The sequence below is a fragment of the Neurospora hispaniola genome (genome assembly GCF_033458365.1).
Source record: "Neurospora hispaniola strain FGSC 10403 chromosome Unknown B0T23scaffold_2, whole genome shotgun sequence".
In the NCBI taxonomy this organism is placed as follows: domain Eukaryota; kingdom Fungi; phylum Ascomycota; class Sordariomycetes; order Sordariales; family Sordariaceae; genus Neurospora; species Neurospora hispaniola.
Window position 1 is genome coordinate 3,415,467 of NW_026944407.1, and position 24,601 is coordinate 3,440,067.

The following is a 24,601-nucleotide window of genomic DNA, read 5'->3' on the forward strand; positions in this document are numbered from 1 at the left end:
CCCTCCAACTGCTTGCGAATCTGCGAAGGGTCCGAAGCAAATCAAGCCCCCAAAAAGCGCCTCTTTTGCTGCAAGGAAACCGTTTCGAAATATGAGTGGAATTTGGACGGCAGCTTACGCAGTATGTGTATCGTATTGGATAGGACACCTTCCGGAATGGGCGGGGATGCGGAATATGGCCTTGGGGCTACTGTGTAAGTATATGGCGTTGCCAAGTGTCTGGAGTGAACTGGTGGTTCACTTCAGCTTTCAGCCTCGACTTCCCTGGTCATATACCCTGGACTTGAGACCGTGGAAAGTGAATCAAGCTGAACAGAAGATTCCAGAGCTGGTGAAAGACTTTTCAACTGACAGAGGAAATTATCCGCGCCAGCCGAGTTCAAGGACTGGAGTATTGTTGTCGGTGACACGATGTTTAATGTGCTGCAAGTATACACGGTTTGGAAGGGGTCCAAGCGTGTGAGTGATGCTACCTCGCACGAACAGGGCTCCGAATCTACCAATGTAGACTGTACAATTTATTGTTATGTTAGTGATGAAGAGAAATGGCCTGGTATATCGGCAAACGTAACGGTAATATGCAAAGCATTGACAGTTCGATCACACTCTGTAATATCATTTGAATACTTAGCTATATGTGACTTCGCTCGAGGTATTCTCTCTTACCACCATCACGTTTTGTGTTCGAATACCTTCCCCAATATCTATCGTCAACTTCAATGCAACCCCGTGACGTCTCAAATTGGTGTTATTGAAAATAACAACTGCTTGTAGATGTAAAAGGAAGACCCCTTTGGTCTTCTCTTCGGCGATATGATTTGTACATGTTGGAGCAGCCCCTCTGCCCTGTACTCAAGAAACAGATTTTTTTGAAAAGAAAACAAAACAAAAGAAAATGTTTCATCATGCATGTGAAGATGGGAAATCCCGAACAATGACCCGGTTGAAAGAAGTGAAAAAGGAAACAAACAGACAAAACAAAAGAGTTGGGTATCTCTGGAACCTCCGCCACATCCACCGTCTCAATCCATCTTGGTGATCACTCTCCCCCCACGTTACCACCGCGTACATCCCCTCAACAAGTGTGTCTTATGATCTCTCACTCGTCGCTTCTTCATAGGAAGTCTGACCTGAGCATTGCTTCCAGCCTCCACAGATTTATGACTCCCGCCTGTCGCGAATATGATGTGCCTCTTGTTCACTTTGCCTCTTTTTTGTGGTGGTTGTGAACCGCTTATTTTATGTCCCTGAACAAATCATCCCCAAGAAGGCCCCCATCGTCTTTCGTGTCTAGCTTGGACTTGAGCTGGCTGAGCTCGGGGATCTTTGGGGGTGGCGGGCCTTTGGGCTTGTTTTCCGTAAGGGGTCGTACCGGTGCCGGTGCCGGTTCAGGGGAAGATGGCGAGGTAAGAAAGGGAGCCATCATACTGGCGCGCCTGTTCCTGGTGGTCGAGCTCTTGTCGCCTCCCCCCAAAATCTTGCCAAACCACCCACTGACCCGTCTCGACTTTTTGACTTCATAATTGTTGTTGCTACTCGGCGGTCGGTTGCTAGACGGCGGCCGAGGATTCATCGTCTGCTGCTGCTGCTGCTGCTGCTGTTCCTGGGTCGGCGACACTGCTGCTCCATTTTCGGCAATTGTCTCGTCGCCGTTGACGTGGGGGCTTCTCAGCTTGTGGCGACTGAGCATACGGCGGATGGTTCCATTGCGACTCGACGACGTCGTGGGTGATGTGAGGTGGTCTTCACCTGACGACTTGGTGGTTCCGGACGTGGACGACATGGGCGACGTCAGCAAGGATACATGTGGTCTGCTGGATTTTCCATTGGGTGGAGCCAGGGACCCGTTTCCACTTCCATTTGTGTTTTTTTCCTCGAGATCCTCCCCGTCTGATGTTCTCGTCGCCTCGTCCCTGATCCTCGGCGACGGTTCGGGAGGTGGGATATCGGTACCTTCGGTCAAAGGCGCAAAGCTGAAGTCAAGGGCGGGCAGCTGAAAGCGTTTAGAGGAGGCAGAGTGGCCTGTTCCGCTCGGGTCTGGCTTGGACGACATGGTGAGGATAATCAGACGATTTGATAATGGTGTCGAGCAGATGCTTGATGTATCGGCGTGGTAACGGACAATGCGAATGCAAAGTAGAAGTCAAGAGAGAAAGGGGTGATTCTAAGTACAACAACAACAAGTGATGCAGCAGTGTCGATAGAGAAGACGAGGGAGAAGGAGCGCCAGTAAAAGGAGCTACCCCCGAAGGAATGGGAAATGACGTCCAATTGGAGTACTATCTGGCTCTGAAGAGGAGAGAAGAGAGAGGAGAGAGGAGAGAGAGAGAGCGACGCGGTCCAAGCTCCTGTCCTTTCTTTCCGTCTTCCACTTCCTTCAAGTTGGCTGTCTACGCCGTCGACCCGGTGATTGTCGTAATGAGCGAGTGGATGGTAAGGACGGGAGTAATCAAGACAAACAAATGGAGGGAGAAGTTTCAACATGAAGTAAGAGAGAGAGGAAGAGATGGAAAGCGGAAGGAATGCCGTGTCGGGTCCCGGCCTGCAGTGAGCAGAGCAAGAGATGGAAAACGGGCCCAAACGAGACCGACCCCTGTAGTGCGCTGCACTGCTGCTGCAGTCGGTAGTGCGTACATAAGTAAGGTGTCATGGTGGTCCAGTGGGTTCAGTTAGCCTGGTGATCCTGGGCCCCGGGGGCGGGCACATGGCTTCTGGGCAAGACAAGTGGACTGGTTCCGGCTCTTGGTTGGCTACCTCTGGGAGAAAGGTAGGTATTTATTGGGCTGCGGGACCTGAAGGCGGTATTCCGTTGGGAAGCCAAAGCCAGAAGGAAAGTGAAAGCGCGGGAAACACAAGATCCGCGTTACCAGCGTCCAAGTGGCCAAATCGGAGGCTCTTTGCTCTCGTGTGTCTTTTGTTCTGACTGTTCCCTACAAGTGGAAGCCTTTTTCCGTCGACTGAAGTCAGGATAACCTCAGATCACCTCTAGATAACCTCATGGGAACTTGGGATCTCCCGCTGGGCAGATTGGGAAAGAAGAGGACCCAAGGCCCCAATGGCAATTTCGGCGTCAACCTGACTTGGAGAGTAATTGGGCCGGGCTGCTTGAAAGAGAGCACCACTGCCCTGAGGCCCGCGCCAGTGACCTACCTTCCAGAGTGGAGACTGTGAGCTGAGGGTGGAGACGACCTGGCGCCGCCGGCGCGGGACCCCTGAACAGGAAAAGTGTGGGGGAGCACCTCAATGAAGCGAGTGGAGCCCAACCATTTCACCAATTCACCCAAAACACCAAACATTGGATCACGATACATGTCTCACTAATACCTCATCATCATCATCATCATCATCATCGCCACCCTATATTGAATCAGATATACTCCATTCATGTACTGCGGTACACCCAGTCATATTACACCAATATTCCCGAATCTTGGCCTAATCTCATTGGCTCAGTAATGCGGAGCTTCTCGCCTTTCTCTTGCCCGTCGCTGGCACAGACTGACCAGTTGCACCCAGGATTTCCCTTTTCAACCGTTGAATGCGCTTTATGCTTGCCTGAAGTTCAGCCTCAGTGGGCCAACTCGGAGGGTTCAGGGACTTTGATTCCGCTGCTTGTTTCCCTTTCGTCGGAGGACTCGCCTTGACAGCAGCCTCCTCTTCATCCTCACCAGATGAGGACCCGATATCCACCCAAGTTTCACCATTCCCCAGGTCATGCTCGAACCTGAACATCTTAGACGGCTCCTCCAACACCGCATCGTGCTCATCCGTGCGGTCCTTGAGAAACTTCGATGAAGAGTCTCGGTCTCTCAAGTTGATACCTCCCGTGGCCCAAAAGCTGTTTGCCGGCGTTCCAACAGCTCCATAAAACGGATTGCGGCCCTCCCCCTCGTGCACTTCCCCGGCCTTCATACGCCCCGGTAACCGACCAGCCCCAAGCACGTCGCGTCGCTTCTGGCCAAGCCACATTCTATATGTGCCTGGCGCGCTGGATATATAGCATACGTTGAAGGGAAGCATGCCGCTCAGTCGACTCTCGCCCTCCAAGACAATGACTGGCACCGTATGGAATGCCCAGTCTTCCTCGCCGAACCTGAACCCCACATCCAGCTCATAAATGGCCCTCTTCACCGTCCCCTCACCGAGCTGGAGTTCCGAGGCCGTTTGCGCCGCGTATGTCTTGGGGTCGATGCCGAGAAGGGCAAGGTCTTGGGGTGTGATACATGGCAAAGTGGCGCCCGAGTCGAGGAGCAAAGACAACTCAACCACTTGAGCTTTTTCGTCAGGCTGCGCGTTGAACTCCGGCAACTTCTCCTTTGCCTTCTTCGCACGCTTGGCCCCCTTGCGCATGACTCTCTCCTTACGCGCGCGGAAATACATCTTAATGTTGTAATGACCTTGTCCATATGTATCCAGGCGCCCCATGAGCGGGTTCTCAAGACTCGTGCCTTTTTTGGCACGTAGTTTGCCTTGCGCTGCGAGGGGTGGCTCATGCCAAAGCCATCCAGGCCCATGCTCGTCAAGATACGTGTCAAGCCGAGAATCACGGTCCGTTGTGAACGAGCCGTAACCGGGACAAGTGTCGACGATACGGCCGGCCCAAATGAGCGTATACGATCTTGAATACGGAATGGCCCCGGATTCGTATCCGGCAATGGCGACTTCGATATTGACCCTTTGCGCTTCAGACTCTGTCTGCTCGAGAATCTCATGCAAAAGTTCAAGACGCCTGTTGATGGCTTCTCGATGGGTTGAAGCAAGGGTAGATCTGTGGAATTGAGTCTTGTCAGTTTGCATGATTGCTTGAACTCATGCCTTCGTGGCGAATCACTTGCCACTACTCACATTGGTTTGGTGTTCTCCTCGTCATGATCATCGAGCTCCTCCCGCTTCCTGATCTCCTCATCCAGCTGTTGCTGGAAAATGGCTGGGTTGGGAGCGTTTCTATAATGCTCGACCCGCAAGCGAGCACGCGCAATCCCTCTCTCGGCAATCTCAATGCGACTCAAGTCCTCACCTTCTACCCAGAGTTCACTTCCGTAGGCGATATCGGGCGTCCATTCACCAAACGGGGAAGCCGATGCCGCAGGAACGTTTGGACGGGCCACATGAGCGTTGCCTTGGAAGCCCGCATCATTCTGGGTTTGCATCCTGCTCATGCTACGGGTTTGAACTCCAAGGCTATAAGGCTGACCTGCCGAAGGAGGAGCTGGCTGAGGTCGATGTATGCGTCTTCCAGGCCTGAGACAGTTAGCCTGGATGTATGCTTGAAAAGAGTCGAGATACTAGAGTCCATACCTACGCCGAAGCACGCTCACAGTTCCGTCTGGCCTCGGCCGGTAAATCGGATGCCCCTCAAGCAGGCGTTGTTCATCTTCTCTGAAGGCTTGTTGCCGTTTATCCTCTGAAGAGTCCATATCGTATGATGTTGGCTAAGCTGAGGGTAACGTGGCAGTCATCAACAATCGCGATAATCACCAACAAGCTCGTAAAGTAACGGTTTCCCTTTTGAAAAGGACACCATTACCCAAGCTTAAGTTGGAGCAACAACGTTAATCAGGAAGAACCTTTTCATTCCTTCCTTTGAGAACTAGCCAGTTGTCCATTGAGATTCTGCGTGATACCTCCTATTTCCGCTGTTGTGCCCAATTGCTGGTTATGAGATTGTTCTTTGTCTCCCGGTGAGAAACAAAGACGCACAAATCCTCGAGCAGGATCATCTTTGCTTAATTCAGGGAGACAACAGAAACAGTCCGCTTTGTTCTTTATTGTCACTCCCCAATGCGGAAGCTTTGTATGCAAACGGCAAGTGTCCCTGATTGTTGCTAACTGGTCCCTTGAAGCACAAGTGCCGCCCTTCGAGAGCAACCCAGTCCCGTCTGATAGACTCAAAACATCAATCACACCCGGACAATCACCTTTCTTCCTCTTACACGCAACTCTTGTCAGCGCTTATCACAACCCAACCGCTATCTTTTCAACTTTCTCTGTTCACCGTATACTAATACACAATTTCAACGCGTTGCGCGAGTCGCAAGGCAAGGATACTACTAGACTTCGCGCGACGTTCAAGCAGATGTGGATTATCCAGAGCTGGATAAGAGATAGCGAAAAGAGAAACACGAATTGCACTCGTCAAGATGTCTGGGCCCGGCATGGAGGGGGGTCGCCCCAAGCTCCGAGGTGCTAGTGAAATGAAAAAGGCCATGGATGGTATGATTTCGTATTCAACCTCACAAACTGTTCCAGGCTAACGTAGCACACTGTCGCTAGAAAGTTTTCTTCGCTTCTTACGCGGATATGCAAGCTACTACGCCGAGTGCCCCCCTTCTTTCAAGAAGTACTTGGAGCGCCATGTTTTCCCCGCCTGCAAGGAGGCCGACAAGATCGATCAGTTGCAGCTGTTCCTCTGTAATCCCGAAATCCTGGACTACGGTCTCGGAATCGAGTTTATGGGGGAGGCTTCTCATTACACCATTTGGGATTATTGGTTTCAGGGCGCCGAAGGGTCGGTCGTGCTCCCTTTTCATCCTATCCCGGACAACTACAAGCCATGGCCCAAGGAGACAGAAAAGACAATGGAGGCCGCGTACATCATCGACGATCCGGGGCGCGCATTGTCAGCAGGGGTGCATGACATTCGCCTGGACGACCAGAAAAACGGAGCGACGATGAGTATTGTGCCGCCCGGGCCGTTTCGCTCACTACCCACTGTTCTAAGTCCAGACGGCGGAGAAGATGATATGTTTGGAGACATCCTTGGGCAGATAAAAGAGCTGGAAAAGCTTCAATTGCCTGCTGCTTATGGTCCCAGTGCCACCGCGGTAGAAGGAGGACAGCTGATCGAGCCGATTGTGGACCGCACTGGCCCGGACTGGACGGTCGACTCCGAGTACGAAGGGTTTAGACAGCCTCCGCTGGCTGTCCGGCTCGAACACGTCAACAACCTGCTTTGCGAGGAAGACATGTATCGTGATCTCAACTGGGCCCCGAAATTTGCTGAGACGGTTCGATACCTCCAATGGCTTTCTGATGAGGATCCTAAGGGGCAGCTCGCGAATGCCAGTCAACAAACCCAAAAGATGCACGCTGATGCTCTCCAAAAGGTCAGGGTGCATGAGATCTTTGACTATTACAATGCTCAGCCGACACCGTTGATCATCAACCCTCTGCCAAAGGGGAGCCTCAAGTCAACTCGCCTCAACTGGCTTGGTGATGTCCATAACTGGCCCATCCCATCGACAAATCCTGTTCCTGATAAAAGGGATCTGATGCCTCGACCGACATATCCTCGACCCGTTGAGCCTGTCAATACAATGCTCATCGACGAACCCGGCAACTATGAACTTTTTGAGGACTTCAAACACGACCAGCGAGAGGTATGGCATGACGACGAAGGAGACAATAATCTCGCCCTGGTGGAGAGTGAGGCGTTCGTCAAGTTCTCAGGATCCAAATACGCCGGCTGGGTTCGAAACGATCCAACCACGAACACAAAGGCTCTGGCTGATGATACCATCATCATTCCCAACGACCCGAGGAGCTTTGCTAGAGAGCGAGGAGCCCGTCGTGCTGGTCTGCAGCAGATGTTGCGGGCTTATCAGACCAGTGTGAAGGAACACATGGCCAGCCCTCTACGCACGCTTCAGCTTCCTATAGACGCCGCGGTTTTGCAGAAGATCACTCGAGACACCGATGGTGTACAGTTTGTACCACACCGCATTCCAGACGAGAAGATCCAAGCCCAGGCGGATACCATGCCATTCACTGTCCAGATCCCCAAATATCTCGAGTCCCTGAGGCATCTGCGCCAAAAGGCCTTGAAGCGGGTCGAAGCTCTTCGCCGACAAGATCGTCGTTGGGTAACACTACCCCAAAACGTCGTCACGGGCGGCCCGTTCGTCTGGCGCATGGTCGACCCAGACGTCCAGCTAAAGCAGGACATCCTAGACCAGTGCAACATCACCTACCAGCTTCTCTCAGCCGCCCAGCGGCGCGCACCACGTCTCCTGTTGGATGAAGTCAAAGCCATGATCGACCGTGGCCTCTCGGGCGAGTTCCACAACCACGACGTGCCCGCCGAAGTGCGCCTGCACGGTGACGAGCTCGAGATCGTCGGCACGACCCATCCTCGCAAAGCCCCCCGCTACGTCGACCTAGAGGAGGACATCCCATGGCTCAAGTTCCTCGCATCCGAGGCCGTCAACGACGGCAACTGGGAGCCCAACAACTTCTATCCCAACGAGCCGAAGGAGAAATACAAGATCTTCCACATCTTTGCGCGGCGCGTACAAAAGATTCTCGACGACCGGGACCCGGACTCGCTCTTTGCCGACGCGGACGCCCAAGTGACGGTCGAGGAGCTCCTCGCAAAAGTCAACGCCGGCCGCGAGGGCGCCCCCGTCGATAAAGTCGTCTTCCACCCGTACGACGCCATGGCCTGGCTCGACCGACTCGCCGACACGGGGCACGTCCGGTTCCAGCTCGACCCTAGCTGCTACGGCGTCGTCATGCGGCCTTTGGACAAATACTTTCCCGAGAACCGAGTCATCTGGCCCGGCCCCACCGCGCACCGCGAGAAACCGGGCTACAACTTGGGGTATATCTCGACCTGGCAGCAGATCCTTTGTCCCGGAATTGACCGCTCGCAAGAGCTTACCGACCCGCAATCCCCTGTCTGGAATTTCTTCATGTCTCTCGGGTTTAGGCTGGGTTACACCATCTACATGCTCAACCAGGAACGCGCCGAACAGGGCCGCTTGAAACCGCAACCGGTCCCGGCCGAGTACCTGACCGAAAGCCTGACTACTTTCGAAGCGGAGTGCAAGACCGAGATTCAACACGCTTTCGGCAAGGACGAGGGTCTGATTTCGTTGCAGCAACTTATCCAACGCTTGTCTCCCAGAGATTACACCGGGGAAGGAATGACCGAGGCCGAGGCTTTTGCCGTGGTCAAGCGCAAATTACTGGAAGAGTCCATCTGTAACCTGTCCATGCTTGTCCCTGGAAGAGAAGTGGTTTATTACGGACCTGATCCGGAGACGGGGGAGGTCAGGCATATGACGGTGAGGAAGAGGGATGTGTCGTGGGAATTTGCTTCTGCTCGTTTACAACAACAAGGAGGAGAAGGGGGAGGAGAAGGAGCAGCCAAGAGTAAAAAGTCATTCCAATACTGGCGTCTAGACCGCTGGCCTTTGGGGGTCGGGTACACTTCGGAAGAGACAGAAAGAAAAATTAAAGAGGGCAATGATGTGGATCCCAAGATGGTGTATGATCCCGTGGCAGAAGATCCGATTTCCGAAAGGTATAGGAGGCCGAAGCTGAGAAGGTTTGGTGAAGATGAAAAAGTCAAGACGAAGAGAGGGCCGGCGATATATCCGGTGGGGGATACGGTGAGGCAGGCGTGGAGGGTGGAGGACAGCATGACGGAGACTGCTTATAGGGGTATGTCTTGTAATCTTTCTTTTTTTCTTTCTCTCTCTTGTGTTCTTCCTCCCCCCCTCTCCTTTTCTTTTGGTTGTTTATATGTCGCATAACTAACAAAGAACACCAACAGCCCTCGGCCTATCACCGCCCTCCGCCGAGAACAGACGTAAACGCACCTGGTCCCAAGCTATCGGCACACTGCTTAACCCCTTTTCCAACGACAAGGATGGCGATGTTCCTGCCGCCGACGTGCCGGTGGATGAAAGGAGAGTCCGGCCGAAGCTGGATGATCTCGCCAAGGGCGTGGTGGTTAGCAGTTGGAATCCGGATCAACTAAGACGAGATGCGCATGAACAAGGGTACGCGTTGGAGATGGTGGATGTGAAGGAGCTGATGAAGGAAGTGGAGAAATCGAGGATGGAGGAGGTTGAGCAGGATGTTTAGTTTATGTGTTCTTTGGGATGGGAGGTTTTCTTTTTGGATACATGGTACATACATGGACTCGGAGTGTATGAGGGTGGGTTCCTGTTGGATGGTGTAAGGGGAGAGCTGGCACGGGGCAGGCGATGCGGCGTTTCCAGGCTTGAAGGTTCTGCTAATGTTACCTGTCACTAAGTAGGTTCGCACTGGGTTTATGTGTACTTTGATATAGCCTGCTTCTGATGTTTCCTTGAATATCCGAGATTTATCTTTTAAGACATCGTTTCCGTCAAGTTCCAGTTGTGGATATTGGAGAGTTGAACCCCCTAGAAATACTCAATCATGGAACAGCCCAGTGACACTCCTCCAAGTCACCACCAAAATACATCGAACTGGGAAACATAAACTCATCTTGGTGTTGAGAAGTGCCACTGCTTGGACTAGACATTCAACCAACCAAAACAAAACCAAAAAAAATTTAAAAAGAAAAAAAAAAATTAAATAAATTGGAAAGCCACGAGACAGATACTCACCAGGTGCGGACCAACTCCATACCTAAATCCTCTCTCAAGTGGCTAGACTGCAATCACTCCCGCTACGAAACAAACCCCGTAGTTACCTACGTAGCTTGTTTTTCCACCTGTCCTCCATTCCTCTCCGAAACTACATCATCGTCAAGCCCATAGTACCCATCCCTTGTCCCTTCACGCACGAAATCATGTAAGTTCCCCCATGTCCCAGCGGCTCCAGTCTCTTTGTGCGTCAGCTTCCGTCGTCGTCTTTTGTTTGTTCGATCTCTGGAAGAAGCTGGCGGAACAAAGACCAACCATTCCCGCCGCTTGTCCTTGCAGTGTTTGTTTGGAGCGGCTTTGTTCAGATCAGTATGTTTGGACTTTTCTTGTGGGACCCGGATCCGGGAAGTGCAGTTCGTAGGTAGTTTCGTAATGCATAGCAAGCAAAGGTCTGGACTTTGGCGCAGCCTAAATCAACAACACGGGCTATGAAATGGGCACGATCATGCTGTCTGCCAAGTCATACGCGAGCAATCGTGAAATTTTGAACAGCATGATACACAGAGGCTGGTAGTTCAAAAATTTGATTAGGCCCTCACTCATCATATGTGCCTAGAAATTCCCACAAGTCTCGAGAAACTCCCTACTCCAGCCCAAAAGCCCCAAGGGCGCAACTTTTCCAACCCATCACTACCAAGTAGTCGAAATGCCTCCCTCCGAATAAATCCACATAAATCTTTCTTGAACATGACATGACACAGGGTATATGTATAATATATAACAAACAAAAGATTGATGACCTTGCATGCCTCCTTTCCTTCTGATAAAACGGGGGAGGGGGTATTAAACGACGTGAAAATGATGACTGCTATCTATTCAAGGTGTGTCCGAACAAATACCATGCCGTCAAGGTCCATACGTCGGCCAGAGTGAAGGGACATCAGGAACAGGTGCATCCTCGGGGATGGGTCGTTTGATGTCGCCCGTCGCTGGCGAGCCCATCATGTTGGCGCCGCTCTTGTTGTCGGGGCTACTGCGGCCACCCCGAGCAGCAGCCGCAGCGGCCGCCTTCAACCTCCGACTCTGTTCCAGGGTAGCCGACCACAACGAACGAAGCTGCACGTCTTCGGCTACATCTTCCCGATAGAGCCGCAGGCGGGTCTCTCCGTCCGGGGCGTACTTTGGCCGATGCAGGTTGGTGATTTCCTCCATGATGAACTTGAGGACGCCTTCGGAGCAGCGTGTCCGTGGGAGCAGGGCGTCCGGTGACCCTACGTACCGCCTGGTAACGTCGACCGCGCCCTCGCGCGAAAAGGCAATAACGTAGGACATCTTTTTCCCCCAGTTCTTATAGTACATGTGGGGCATATCCCAAGCCTCTTCGCAACTGTCGACGTGAACCCATCGTTGTTGATGCTCAGAGTAAATTTCGGTCCACAGGTAGTCTTCCTGGCACCACACCCAGCGAGCTCGGATGTCAAGAGCTCGGCAAAGCATGGTGAAGACATTGGCGAAGTCGCCAGCCCTTCCACGCTTTACTCGTAGTAATTGCCATGCCTCCGTATATCGTGGGAATCGTTCATATGCCCCACAGGTGACGCACGCGTACAGCTCGACCCATGTCGCGCTATGGGCTCTTTCCTCTGGTGTAGGCGCAACGTTACGGATTTTGTTGGTGGGCGACAAGCATTCGGAACATGGAGGATTATTCACAAAGGTGAAGAATGATCGGCGAAACCACCTGTGTAGTCACGAGTTAGCTGGCGCAAGAAACAGACAAACATCCATCATGACATGGAAGCCAGACTAGAGACAGAAACGCACCTAAGCAAGGCCCTGACCATACACTCTTGATGACTCCATTCCGGTCTTGATCTTCCCAGGCTTGCGGCTTTCGCTTGGAAAAGCTCCACCTCCTCTTCTGCCTCCTGCGATAACCTATCGAGTGGGATTTGCTGTAACGCCTCGTCGAGCAGGCCGGGATTCTCGTAGTTTAGGGGTATATGAGACATTGCTATTAGGTATTTTTCGAAATTCTGGGCCTCCTTGTCGTCTTGCGCGGGCGGCTCGGGGACTACTGGTTGTGAGAGAAGATCGGGTATGACATGTAGGTCGAATTTCTGATCCCGGTTTGACATCTGCGCAAACCTGTGCTGTAGATCGCGTGCCACGCTTTTCACATGGTCGTCTAATGGGTAACTCCCACCCCCTGAATTGTTTCCTGCCATGGTCACTGATAATGTTCGGTCGCGGCTTCCGCTAGCCTGTGTCGCCTGTTTGATTTGGGAGCTCTTCGGCCGGTGTTGCTGGTCGTCTATCTCGCTGCCAGTTTTGAATTGTCGTTGCAAACGCCAGTCGAGGGTGATTCAATACTCTAGGGAGTAAGCGCTTGTCGGGATGGTCAGCATTCGCTTCGTCGCGTCTCGGCGCTCGAGGCTGACTATGAGGCGAATTGACATACAGCTATCGGTGGACCAGCGCGGACGGTTGCCCTGTGGTTTACCCCCTGCTGAAATCCGCTGACGTGATGTCGGCGATCAAACTAGTAGAGACGATCTTGTTGAAGGTCCCAATGAAGGGTTTCGCGTAATTTGAAGACTTGGAATGGTGTCGCGCCTCGTCGCTAGGTGCTTGAAGAGTCGAATGGTCGGCGTTGTAAGCAAGTGATGGCGAGAATGTTTGCTAAGAGAGGGAGGCATCGTATTAGCGCCATGTCGGCCAGCGAGGGGCGAAGCGATGTGGTTGTTGATGGATAGGCGAAAGCAAGGGAAGAATCGGTCGAGGGGGAATGGTCGGAATGGGCTGGCTGCCGTCGAGAAGATATAGTAGTTCAGTTGGGACTCACAAGCTTCGGACGTCTACCTTGGCGCATCCACCTCGTAGGTACTGCTGTCGGTAGGTAGGCCTGATGTTGCTGCAACTGTCAGCTTGGAAGAAAATGCAGCGATCACCAAGTACCCGATGGAGAAGGCGCAGATTGAAAGACGCATGACAGATAACAGGAGATGATGTCGGGTATGAACCGGACCGAAGTGCAGCAGGAGTGGTTTGGGGGTTTGGGCTTGCTCACCTCTACGGAACGATTACTGATTGAGTGTACAGACTTGCACCGAGGCGAAAGAATGGAAGGTTGTAACAACAACTTCCTCTTCGCAGAAAACACACACACACCTCGCTGCAATTCCGTCGCGCCTCTAGGTGTGGCTGAGCTCAGCTATACCTCCTACTTTTCAGCAGCAGTAGTGCATGCCGCCCGAATCTTGATGCAACGGAACGGAAGAAGTAAAGCAAGAAGAAGAGGATATGGGCAGGAGTAGGTAAGGTATGGATGGTAGTAAGAAAAGTCCCTGGTGTCGTTCGCTACTTCTCCATGGTCGCACTCACGGTCCCCTCAGCTGTCTTACGTGTCTCTGCCCTTTTTACACTGCAGAACTCGTCGCCCGTTCTATATGAGACGGCAACTACCTACAAACTCAAAAGAGCCAGAGAGGGAAGAATGAGAGGTTCGGGGGGTACCTAGCCAGGCGAGCCAGGTCAGAACGCGCGTATACTGACGTATTGGCCAATCAGAGCCGTACATTTGCTGGTCGGTGCCCTCCCGTAAGTGGGGCCCTTCCGAAAACCATCCGCGACGACCCCCAGCAGGCGACAAACTGGACCTCGCTCCTCGCAGGGCAGGCTACAGGTACTCGCACATAGTCTCAGGCTGAAGTAACTTTGATTCAAGGGGAACTTTCTTGGCTGTGTCGACGTACCTCCCTAACAAGAACAACCTGGGCGACCAATGGTCTCTGGACCGGCCTAGAGTCGCGCTAGCCATGCAGGGAAGGATGACGAAGCTCAACACCGCTAAACCGTCAAAGTTTGGTGATCACGACCCGACGGCGGACGATATCTGTCTCTCTTGGGAACGTATACGTGCGTTGGATGGTTCGCAAAACATAGTCATGTGCTTCAATTGTTTTTTTTCTCGCTTTCTTTTTTTTCTCTTTTTTTTCTGCAAACACGTTGAATGATCGATCCCAAAGATGGTCAGTCCAGTCTCAGACATCAGGCAAAAAAGAGAGACGACGACGTGGGCGGTGATCATACCTAGGTAGTAATAATGCTGTGTACAATTCAATTTGACCAGGCAGTCACAGTCCCTTTTTGCTTACGCTCTCGCCCGCTCAGCCTCATGTACCCAATTGCGCCCGCCCCAAGGGGGATCCCCACTGCCACCTTTTTATCGCCTCAGTCCGTCCCATCTCTTTTTCTGTCACAACGTTACCTCTCGCTCGCCGCAGCTGGTGAACTTCCCTTTTCCCGAATCCAGACGCATTCATTGCGAATTGGGTTGAAATGTCACATACCCCCAAACTACTCACAGCGGTCGTCCTTGTGTTCGGATGATACCTTTGAACTAGTCATCCTTTCTTTTTTTGCTGCTCTCTTGAGTGTGAGTAAAGAACTTGGTGTAGAGTGCGTTATGTACCCAGGCCTGTACAGGCATGAGCACGGCGCGTCCCCAATGAGTAGGGCTTACGCGGCGCCCCAGTGTCCCCTCTCGAGTCTACACCACTAACTCCACTTTCAACGACAACGTGATTGTTGACTGTTGAAAAGACTTTACAGATAGAGCTAACGGGAGCATACGCAGCGAATGGTTCGTAATTGGAATAATTTGCTAATGGTTGTTCAGACCTCATCGGAATTTTCGTACGGGTGCCCGCCACTTACATCGCGCATGCATCCCAAAGCGAGTGGTGAGGCCGGTTTAGTGCATGGCGTAAGACAGGATAGGATGAATGTTTGGGTAAGATCTTGGTGGTCTTTGCATGCACATGTGAAATTTATAACAACCGTGCGACCCTAGGAGCATGGATAACCTCCGAATGTCGGCACCAATAAAACCTGGTGCTTCACCGTCGGTCCCAGTGCTCGGTGTCTTCTTGATGCCCACCGGCCGAAGGTAGCATGGTGTATCAAGACACAGGAATAGGGCTCATGTGTAAGCCTCAGTGTGATGATATCTTGGAAACTCAACTCTTGATCTACCCAGGCAAAATGACATGCTCAGTTGCGATTACATACGCGTAACTCCGATTTTGCGGTATATGCTAACCTCTACGGCCTTATTCGCCGACCAAGGCCCCTTCATATGTGACACTTCATGCCATATGCATGCTTCCTACAATTACCTCTCCCGCTCACCATTTGAAAAGTATCTCGGGGGTACTTCACAATCCCAGCTCGGCCTCTCGACAAGGGCAACCTCGAGCGGCGGGATCGGAATGCCCTCCGACGCTCCGTTGGATTCCTCCACCGTTTCGCCGTCAAGAGGTACGATGCCTAGAATGGGTCGGTACTGATACGTATGCCACCACTTGGCCTTCTGCTTCACTGAATCCTTCTTTTGCTCCTCTCTGCCCGCTTCGCCGTCGCGTAGGCGCTGGAGCTCGCCGCCCTCCATATCCTCGTCATAGTCGTCGTCCTCATCCTCGACCCCGCTGCTGGCGGCACCCTTCTGATCATCGGCATCCGCCATCTCGACATCCACCCACTCGGTGGCGCCGTCCTGTCCGGCAACAGCCGCCCTAATCTTATGGGGGGCAAGTGCGTTCTGGTGGTCCATCTTGCCGCCTGCGCCATTCTCTTTACCATCCCTCTTCCGCTTTAGGCTGGATTTTTGCTTGGAAAGAGCACTGGCATCTTGGCTATCCAGATCTTGAGAAAGATCCAACATGAAGAGAAAGGAAATACCGTAGATCCAGACTCGTGGGCCTTGCCATACAACACCCTTGACCAAATCTCTCGTGACACGGAGTTGCTCCGGGAGCTTGGCATAGGTGTTCCGGCGAGACCAGTCTGCTAGAGAGCCGCGGAGAGGGTTGAAAATAAGAACTTGTTTTAATGTCGTGATGGCCAAGAGGGTGTAGTCTTCGCCCTCCTGGCGGGGAGTCTTGGAGAAGGACAGAACAACAGGAGCCGAATCCAGCTTGGGGATGAGGGCTGCGTTGGGGTTGCGCACCCAGCGCTCACTCGTAGCATCCTTCTGATCATCTTCCTCGTCATCTGACGAGTCGCTCGAGGAAGCGTCGTCAGCCTCGCCCTTTGTGCCATTTGTCTCCTCTCCTGGCACGCGTAATACCCAGGTATCGATCCATCCGGCGATATCAGCGACACTGAGCATCTTGCTGTCAGGGGAGAAGACCATTTGTGTAACGTTTCGGTCGTAGGTACCAAGACCACCAAGGAGGATGTTTTTCGGGATTTGCCGGTGGAGGCGGCGCAGCTTGGAGGGAGCAGAAACGGCGTATCCGTCCTCGTTCACGGTGATTTCCGCCGCCATTACATTGCTGCCGCTCTCGACCCAGGAAAGCCAACGCCTGTCGGGAGAGATCTCCACCTTCATAGCTCCGTGACCAGCGCTCGCAACCTCGACCTTCTTAATCTTGAGTTGTTGCGAATCGCTGATATCGAGCTGGAACGCCTTGATATCGGTAGCAGTAGATGCGACAAGGAAGGTACCATCCTCGCTGATGGCGGCCGAGGTAATGTTGTGATCGCCCTTGACGTAGATCTGGGCAATAAGTTTCCGTGTCTTGCGCAGGTCGGTGGTGGCGACAGCACCGTTCAAGAGATCGCGCGACGGGCTGGAGAGATGCCAGATGCGAACCTCGTTGTCCCACCAGCTGACAACGAACCGTGCCTTGGATGCGCTCTTGACATTGACGGTCTGCGGAAGATGGGGGAGAGTACGGTGGAATTCCTTGCCTGCCGCACGGAGGGGCATGACAACGGGGCTGGCATCAGGGCCTGTAATAGCAGACGTGTTAGTATGAAACGAAGAGGGGAACAATGCCAGCAATGTGACTAACCTCCAGAAACTACGACACTCATGCCCTTGCCCTCGAAAGAGGCCATGGTCTTGACGTCATGGCCATGATACCTTCTGTGGAAGGCCTTGGACCAGCGACCGGGTTGTCCAGCAACCGGCTCGTACAGGGCCGTCCGTCTGTCCATGCCACCCGACACAATCCTCCTGCCATCAGCACTGACAGCCAGGCACAAGACGTCCTGGGTATGGCTTTGTATCCTTTGGGCTTGGGTATAGGTCTTGCCGTCCCAAATGCACACCTGGCCAGTCGAGTCACCAGAGACGATGTCGCCGTTCGGTAGGCACTTGACGGACCAGACAATAATGTTCTTGGAGGCCGAGGAGTGGTCGGAACCGAGGGTCATTTGTTGGAGAAGCGAGCCGTTTCGGATGTCGTAGGCGCAAATGGTGCTGTTGGAGCAGCCGACAATGACAACATTTCTGGACTGAAAGCAGATGCTGACCATCTTGACCTTCTTGGAAGGGGCCCTGATCAAGCTCTTCTGGAACTTGAGGTCACCATCTTCGATCGAGTACATGACGAGATTGCCGTCGACAGTGCCGGCGACGAGCTTTCTTGGGGCGTGGAGGTCGGAGGAAGGGGGCTGAACGCCGAGGCACCAGATCTCGCCGTGCTGGCCGCTCGCGTGCTTCTTTGCGCGGGCCTTTTCGAGGTCCCATTCGGTGATTGTGTTGGTGTAGCCGACACTGAACAGACGGGACTTGCCGTGGATGATCTTGCCGTCGGCCATTTCCTCGTCGGGGTCGGTGACCCAGACCAGGCCGTCGATACTCCGGTCATTGCCGCCCGGGATCAACAGCTCCTGGTGCCAAGAGCCATTGAGGGGGTTCCAGATCTCGATGTCGCCATTGGCGCGGCCAACAGCAAGGCGCACCTGGATGTTCTTCTGGAGGTTCTTCTTGCCGGCCGGGACGGGTGGGAGGGCGGAGTGGGAAAAGGCGACGGCGTTGATGGCGGAAGCGGGATAGGGAACGAAGCGACACCTGTGAATATCCATGATGGCTGACGTTGTTGTTGGGTCCTACTAGGTGGAAGAGAAGGAGGGGGGCCCGGGTGCGGGTGCGGGTATGGGTGGGCGTCGAGCCTCAGAGCGGCCAACCTCAGTATCGTCCAAAAGAAGCCGGTCTCTGCTGGGTGTTTGGGCTCTTCTTTCGTCTTGGTATGTTGTCGGCGGGGTCCTGCACGCTCTGCGACTCGGATCTTCTGTTATCTGAACTCGAAGTGAACTTTTTTTTTCTGCCGGTTTGTAACTTTTGCGCCAAGCAAGTCGGTGAACCATTAAGGTGTGGTCCGTGCACTTTGTGACCCCCCTTGGCCCCGGATCATTGCTGCTCGCTGTCAACGAGGGCGTGCAGTGAAGGTGCCTGCCCAAGAAAACACCAAACATCACCCCGCCGAGACTGCCCCACCAATTCCTCTTGATTGTGTCATCATCGCAGGCAGGAACGACGTCTCTCTCTGAAGCAACAACGAACATCGATGTGGATGCCAGGCATTGTTGGACATTCTCCTGTTCTCGGCTTGAAATAGACGCCAGTGACTACTATGAATTGCTCCAGGGTTTCATGTGGAGGTGTCTTGGAGTAGATATCACAGGACTTCAGAGGCTGATGATCTCCAACACCTTCAAGTTCCCATACAGACGCCCCGCGTACATATTCTTGGACGGGAAAACAAATCGACAAGAGACTCACTTCGAATGGTCCAATTTATGACAAGGAAAACAACCACTGAGTAGTGATTTATTAACCAACAACTCTGGCATTCCTTACACGTGAAGGGCGAACCAGAGAATGCTTAGGATTACAACTGAAGTCGAAAGTGCGAAAGGTTCGTTGGATTGGCAAAGGAAGAAGCCCGCACTAACAAAAAGAGAACGGCTGATGTCTCCACTCTTACCCACTATTAACGGCATTACTGAACTTCGATTCGTCAGCCCTCCTAAAGCAACTCGACCATCTCACGCTCTTGTTGTGTCTTGAACTTTTTCCTTCCTCTCTTAGTTTCTCTAGTCGTCATTTGGGTAGAAGAAGGTTATCGTATATCCCCTTCAAACAAAAACGACATTACGACGGACTCGTCCGATCCTACACGCTCATCCCTTCCAGAGCTCTACCGCACAGCCATGGACTTCAACAGCTCTTTGCCTCACCCAGCGGGTGTCATCTCGTTCCTCGACACCGATCTGTACAAGTTGACGATGCAATGCGCCGTTCTCAAATACTTCAAAGACGTCCCCGTCACCTACTCGTTCACAAACCGCACTCCCGAGAAGAAGTTGTCGCGCGAAGCCTTCGTCTGGCTCGAAGAACAGGTTATGAAACTCGGGAATATCAGCCTATCCCCCGAGGAGCTCCAGTTCCTCAAGACTCACTGCCCTTACCTAACCGAAGAGTATCTTGATTACCTTTCCGAGTTCCGCCTTCGGCCGCGAGAGCAGGTCGCCGTATCCTTCCGCCCTGATGGTGACTCAAATCTCGGTGATATCCACTATGATATCAAGGGCAATTGGGCCGAGACTATTCTCTACGAAATTCCGCTTCTCGCACTCACTTCGGAAGCCTACTTCAAGTTCATGGACACGGACTGGGATTATGATGGCCAGGAAGACAAGGCCTTTGAGAAAGGCATGCGCCTGCTCGAGGCTGGTTGCGTGTTCTCCGAATTCGGAACCCGCCGGCGCCGCGACTACCACACGCAAGCTTTGGTGTTTAGGGGTCTGACCAAGGCGGCCAAGGAAGCCGAGAAGAGAGGCCTGACCGGCAAGCTCTCCGGCACTAGCAATGTTCACCTTGCCATGCGCTTCAACATCCCACCCGTTGGCACCGTTGCGCACGAGTGGTTTATGGGTAACGCCGCCATCCTTGGAGATTACAAGTCCGCTACAGAGGAAGCCCTTTCCCACTGGGTTGGATGCTACGGAGCTGGCGTCCTCGGCATTGCGCTCACAGATACCTTTGGAACCCCTGAATTCCTCAGGGCGTTCAGCAAGCCAATATCGGCATCTGGAGAGCCCGTACCGCAGCCAAGGGATCGCAAGATCAGCACGGCCGATGCCTTTATCTCGGCAGCGAAAGATGTCATCAAGGACCTCCATCCCGACAAGACCTATGCCCAAGTTTTCACGGGTGTCCGCCAGGATTCGGGAGACCCCAAGGAGTTTGTCAAGCTCATGCGCAAGTTCTATGATGAACAGGGCATCAAGGACAAAAAGGTTATTGTCTTTTCCGACTCGCTGGATATTGACAGGTGCTTGGAGTACAAGGAGGTTGCTGAAGCGGCCGGCTTCCAGCCAACTTTTGGTGTCGGTACCTACTTTACCAATGACTTTGTCCACAAGGCTACTGGCAAGAAATCCACGCCTCTGAACATTGTCATCAAGCTAAGCTCGGCTGCCGGAAATCCAGCAATCAAGATCAGGTAAGAATCTGTCTTGGAGCCACTGCTCCTACCGCAATATGCGACTAACAATTGCCTCCTAGTGACAACGTGGGAAAGAACACAGGCGATAAGGCGACGGTCGAGAAGGTCAAGCGAGAGCTCGGATACGTCGAAAAGGATTGGAGCGAGGGTGATGAGTCGGCAAGATGGGGTCACGATGGTGATGCTGCCACGGCATGAGTCTTGAGTTTTGGTCTTCAGGTTTTGGGAGGTTATACATGCATGCGACTGCTTTTCTGCTCATTCTCCTGGCGGTTTCGACGGCAAATATCTTACCGGGCCACGCAATGCATTGGATGCGGCTACCCTTGGGTATAAGCTCAAGATTATGAGTCCAAGTCCTAGTGGTGATGATCCACGGATGTTCAGTTGACTTTGCGACCAACGCAGCTCAAAGGCTAGGTTGTGGAGAAACCAGCGAGCTGATTCTGTTTCTGATGAACGACAAAAGACTTGTCACGGGATAACACTTCCAAACTCTGGGGCAGTCTCGTTCACCCCGGGTTGTTGGTTATCAAATAAAATCCGGGAGAATGACAATGATCATTAGAAACCCACGCTGGGCACCCTGGGGGTCGATATCGGGTTTTATTCTCACTGAAGTCAGATGCAAAGCACTTGTCCAGACGACAGTGCAATGTATCACTCATGTGGGCGACTGTTACCGCATCCGCATACCTTATCTACATACAAGCCAAACGCCGGAGAATCTCAAACCTTTGATATCGGACTGGGACATATCAGCCTCCACCACAATGCTACATCAGACGCCTTTCAGGTGCAGCAACTTGCAGTCCCCGCGTTCTCCTCATCCCATTCCATTTTTCATTTATGCGAAAATACCAATTTCCTCTTCCACTACACGCAATCAGGCGCTAGAGCGATTCGCCGAGAAGCGGGGGCTCCGAAGCCGTTACTGTAGGGTTTCATCGTCGCCCACCCCCACGTTATCAAGTCCGGCTGCCACCACGCCCGGGTTGTAATCTGCCTAATCCATCCTATCAAACAACATGATACCAACATCTGCTACAACCTGAGGCGTCCAACGACGGACACTTCCACTTATCAGATGTGCCATGCCGAAATGTACTCGTCCCAAGAACCCCCTGCTCTTCAGCCATGTTTCTCCCCGGGATGCAGATCCACGGGTATTGAACGGGACAGAGTAGCGTAACGGCAATGCTTCGCGGACCTTATTCGTCGGATGAGCCGTTACGCCTGTAGCAGATAGATCTTCAGGTCGTGGGCAGCAGCAGCAGCATCCAGATAAGGATAAGAACCTCCGGGAATTGAACTAACCATGTTTTGTCCAGATGATGTATAACATCGGGTCAAAGTGCTCTCGAGTTGGTCTTACGTCTTCGAACGACTTGGCTCGGAGAGATAACATCTAGAGATGGGGGATCTCTGCGTGTCATTGGCATTATTCGATATCAAGGTCGTGCTATACATACCGCATCACGAGTCCAGACACAGGTGCTATGATGCCGGCGAATGACCGGATGTGGTCGTTGTAGTGCTGGACGTCCAGGGACTGTTTTACCCTTTTGGGTAGGAAGGCGCGATGAACAATACACTGTCAATTTCAGTTCAGCTGCCATTATTATCTTCGTGGCTTCCCAAGGGAATGGACGGTTTAAAACTGCAAAAGTTTCAGCAACTGGTAGGTAGCTACCACCTGGCCAAACATCGGCTCTTTCACATCCTTCCAACAACATGGACAGTTCACATCAAGCATCGGTCGACGAAAAACGAAGTGTGCGGGCCGGAGGACGTCCTGAAGACCGAGATGAGATCGTCGCCGCGATCGAGAATGGAGTCGTGGTCAATGCTTCAGGTTATCGAGACCAGCTCAACCGACAATACAGTCTGTTGGGCTTGGCTGGCATTGCAATTACCATTGACAACGCCTGGATAGCTCTTGGGTCGTCTATCTCGGTGTCCATTCGTACGTACAGCCTCAAGCGGGCCCCGTCTTGCTGGCGCTTGTTCTTCTTAAAACACCAATGAGTGGTCACTAACATCGGTGATGTTTGGAAGTTAATGGTGGTCCGCCTGGTCTTATTTTTGGTCTTATCGTCGCGGTTTTCTATTACAGCTTCATCGGGGCGGGACTGGCTGAGGTGAGTACAAGGAATCATCAGGTGTTGGACTGCGTGAATAGGGGCGTTAGAATGGGATGTCTGACAATGAATTTTCATATTGTAGCTTGCATCAGCTATTCCAACTGCTGGTGGTGTTTACCATTGGGCCACTATCGGTAAGCTTCCCCCCGTTTACATTCCCGCACCTTCTGCTTAGATGCTAGAAGGCAAGATTAACATCATTGCCAGCCGGCGGGCCCAAATATGGCCGGATTCTTGGTTTCTTCACCGGCTGGATCAACTTCTACGGATGGATGTTCGACCTAGCCGCCCTGATGCAGATCACGGCCAACATCTGCATCAGCATGTACTCTGTTTACCACCAGACCACTTACACCTACGAGCCATGGCAGGTATACATCACCTACCTGCTTGTTCTTTGGCTTTCCACGGCAGTTGTCATCTTTGCCAACCGAGTGATTCCGCATACCCAAAAAATTGGCATGTTCTTCGTCATCGTCGGCGGTATTATCACCATTATTGTCATCTCAGCCATGCCCAAGCGTCACGCTAGTGATTACTTTGTCTGGAAATCTTTCACTGAGAATAACCTCACAGGCTGGCCGGGTGGTTTAGCGTTTTTGTTGGGGGTTTTGAACGGGGCGTTCACCGTGGGAACGCCAGATGCTATCACGCATATGGCTGAGGAGCTGCCACATCCGAAGAAGGACTTGCCAAAGGCAATTGGGCTACAAATCGGCTTGGGCTTTCTCTGTACGTTCACGAGCCCCTTTTGCACTTGATGAGCTTACACTAACTCCTTCGTTAGACGCATTCTGCTTCGCCATCGCCCTCTGCTACGCCATCACCGATCTCGACGCCCTCCAAGGCGGCTTCAACACTTACCCGCTCGCCAACATCTACGCTCAAGCGACCGCCCACGCCGACGGGACCACAAACCACGGCGCCACCTTCGGTCTCTTGTTCATTATCTTGTGCTCCTCACTCCTCTGCTGTGTCGGTACGGTTCTTGCCAACTCACGCATCTACTGGGCTTTGGCCCGAGACAACGCCGTTCCGTTGTCCCCTCTCTTTACCCGCGTCAATGAAAGACTTAGCTGTCCTATCCCTGCCACTCTTTTCGTCGGTGAGTCTTCTACCTCTACGCTTCTCTCCTTTCTTCAACTGAGAACAGAAAACTGACAAAGTCCCCCTTCCGTAAAAAAAAAGCAACAATCGCATCAGCCCTAGGCGCCATCCCCCTCGGCTCGCCTACCGCCTTCCTCAACCTAACCGGTTCCTTCATTATCCTCACCACCACCTCCTACGCCATCCCGTTCGCCGCCAACATTTTGACCCGGCGCCAATACCTGCCCTCCGTCCCCGGCTCTTTTCGGCTAGGCAAGTTCGGAACACCCATCAACATTCTAGCGGTTCTCTTCATCGTGTTGTTCAACACCCTCTTTTGCTTCCCCTATGATTATCCAACCACGACGGAATCGATGAACTATAATAGTGTCATTTTGGTTGGAGTGGTGGCACTGACGGCGTTGTGGTGGGTGGTGCATGCGAGGAGGAAGTATCCAGGGCCAAGAGTGATGGCGCTATATATCCATGGTGGTGATATCACTGGAGAGAAGGTACAGGTGAGTGAAGGGGTTGAGGTACCTGGTAGTGGTTTGGAGCAGGAGGGATATGGAGGCGTGGGAGTGTTGAGAGAGGAGCCTCAGGAGAAGAAGAAGGGTAGTGATGGTGGGAAACTTCCGTAGAACAGTATTTGGAGGATTTTCATTGGGGGGCTATCGTTTGAAACGGCGTCAGTCCTGGCTTTGGAACT

General features: G+C 52.7%; 7 protein-coding genes across 7 annotated transcripts; 3 read left to right on the plus strand and 4 right to left on the minus strand.

Annotated features, from left to right (window-relative positions):
- Positions 1 to 1,152: 1,152 nt before the first annotated feature.
- B0T23DRAFT_86857 (uncharacterized protein) lies at positions 1,153 to 2,378 on the minus strand. The gene has a single exon (XM_062841915.1). The coding sequence runs from the start codon at positions 2,051 to 2,053 to the stop codon at positions 1,235 to 1,237; it is 819 nt and encodes a 272-aa protein (XP_062695827.1). The 5' UTR covers positions 2,054 to 2,378; the 3' UTR covers positions 1,153 to 1,234.
- Positions 2,379 to 3,441: 1,063 nt separating this feature from the next.
- B0T23DRAFT_402677 (uncharacterized protein) lies at positions 3,442 to 5,720 on the minus strand (the record flags this gene model as incomplete). The annotated part of the gene is made up of 4 exons (XM_062838698.1): positions 3,442 to 4,768; positions 4,846 to 5,181; positions 5,319 to 5,402; positions 5,701 to 5,720. The coding sequence occupies 4 exons, from the start codon at positions 5,718 to 5,720 to the stop codon at positions 3,442 to 3,444; spliced, it is 1,767 nt and encodes a 588-aa protein (XP_062695828.1).
- Positions 5,694 to 10,199, plus strand: B0T23DRAFT_86863 (uncharacterized protein). The gene is made up of 3 exons (XM_062841916.1): positions 5,694 to 6,213; positions 6,274 to 9,444; positions 9,557 to 10,199. Exons 1-3 carry the CDS (start codon positions 6,141 to 6,143, stop codon positions 9,868 to 9,870), a joined length of 3,558 nt encoding a protein of 1,185 aa, XP_062695829.1. The 5' UTR covers positions 5,694 to 6,140; the 3' UTR covers positions 9,871 to 10,199.
- Positions 10,200 to 11,264: 1,065 nt separating this feature from the next.
- Positions 11,265 to 12,586, minus strand: B0T23DRAFT_311949 (peptide:N-glycanase; the record flags this gene model as incomplete). Its single annotated transcript, XM_062834663.1, has 2 exons — positions 11,265 to 12,099; positions 12,183 to 12,586. The coding sequence occupies 2 exons, from the start codon at positions 12,584 to 12,586 to the stop codon at positions 11,265 to 11,267; spliced, it is 1,239 nt and encodes a 412-aa protein (XP_062695830.1).
- Positions 12,587 to 15,290: 2,704 nt separating this feature from the next.
- On the minus strand, positions 15,291 to 18,604 carry B0T23DRAFT_86878 (quinon protein alcohol dehydrogenase-like superfamily). Its single transcript, XM_062841917.1, has 2 exons — positions 17,219 to 18,604; positions 15,291 to 17,156 (listed from the first exon to the last, which is right to left on the minus strand). The coding sequence occupies exons 1-2, from the start codon at positions 18,234 to 18,236 to the stop codon at positions 15,535 to 15,537; spliced, it is 2,640 nt and encodes an 879-aa protein (XP_062695831.1). The 5' UTR covers positions 18,237 to 18,604; the 3' UTR covers positions 15,291 to 15,534.
- A 760-nt stretch (positions 18,605 to 19,364) lies between these two features.
- Positions 19,365 to 20,860, plus strand: B0T23DRAFT_312039 (nicotinate phosphoribosyltransferase; the record flags this gene model as incomplete). Its single annotated transcript, XM_062834670.1, has 2 exons — positions 19,365 to 20,659; positions 20,722 to 20,860. 2 exons carry the CDS (start codon positions 19,365 to 19,367, stop codon positions 20,858 to 20,860), a joined length of 1,434 nt encoding a protein of 477 aa, XP_062695832.1.
- A 1,170-nt stretch (positions 20,861 to 22,030) lies between these two features.
- B0T23DRAFT_86891 (amino acid transporter) lies at positions 22,031 to 24,601 on the plus strand. The gene is made up of 6 exons (XM_062841918.1): positions 22,031 to 22,628; positions 22,721 to 22,803; positions 22,889 to 22,940; positions 23,014 to 23,538; positions 23,594 to 23,911; positions 23,995 to 24,601. The coding sequence occupies exons 1-6, from the start codon at positions 22,397 to 22,399 to the stop codon at positions 24,531 to 24,533; spliced, it is 1,749 nt and encodes a 582-aa protein (XP_062695833.1). The 5' UTR covers positions 22,031 to 22,396; the 3' UTR covers positions 24,534 to 24,601.

What these genes read in the sequence shown, in the direction of transcription:
- B0T23DRAFT_86891 (XM_062841918.1), top strand. Translation starts at nt 22,397, where the DNA reads ATGGACAGTTCACATCAAGCATCGGTCGACGAAAAACGAAGTGTGCGG. An exon ending in AATCGGCTTGGGCTTTCTCT is followed by an intron (nt 23,539 to 23,593) that starts GTACGTTCACGA and finishes CTCCTTCGTTAG; the next exon opens with ACGCATTCTGCTTCGCCATC. An exon ending in CCCTGCCACTCTTTTCGTCG is followed by an intron (nt 23,912 to 23,994) that starts GTGAGTCTTCTA and finishes GTAAAAAAAAAG; the next exon opens with CAACAATCGCATCAGCCCTA.
- B0T23DRAFT_86863 (XM_062841916.1), top strand. Translation starts at nt 6,141, where the DNA reads ATGTCTGGGCCCGGCATGGAGGGGGGTCGCCCCAAGCTCCGAGGTGCT. An exon ending in AATGAAAAAGGCCATGGATG is followed by an intron (nt 6,214 to 6,273) that starts GTATGATTTCGT and finishes CACTGTCGCTAG; the next exon opens with AAAGTTTTCTTCGCTTCTTA. An exon ending in GACGGAGACTGCTTATAGGG is followed by an intron (nt 9,445 to 9,556) that starts GTATGTCTTGTA and finishes GAACACCAACAG; the next exon opens with CCCTCGGCCTATCACCGCCC.
- B0T23DRAFT_86857 (XM_062841915.1), bottom strand. Translation starts at nt 2,053, where the DNA reads ATGTCGTCCAAGCCAGACCCGAGCGGAACAGGCCACTCTGCCTCCTCT.
- B0T23DRAFT_86878 (XM_062841917.1), bottom strand. Translation starts at nt 18,236, where the DNA reads ATGGATATTCACAGGTGTCGCTTCGTTCCCTATCCCGCTTCCGCCATC. An exon ending in GAGTGTCGTAGTTTCTGGAG is followed by an intron (nt 17,157 to 17,218) that starts GTTAGTCACATT and finishes CTGCTATTACAG; the next exon opens with GCCCTGATGCCAGCCCCGTT.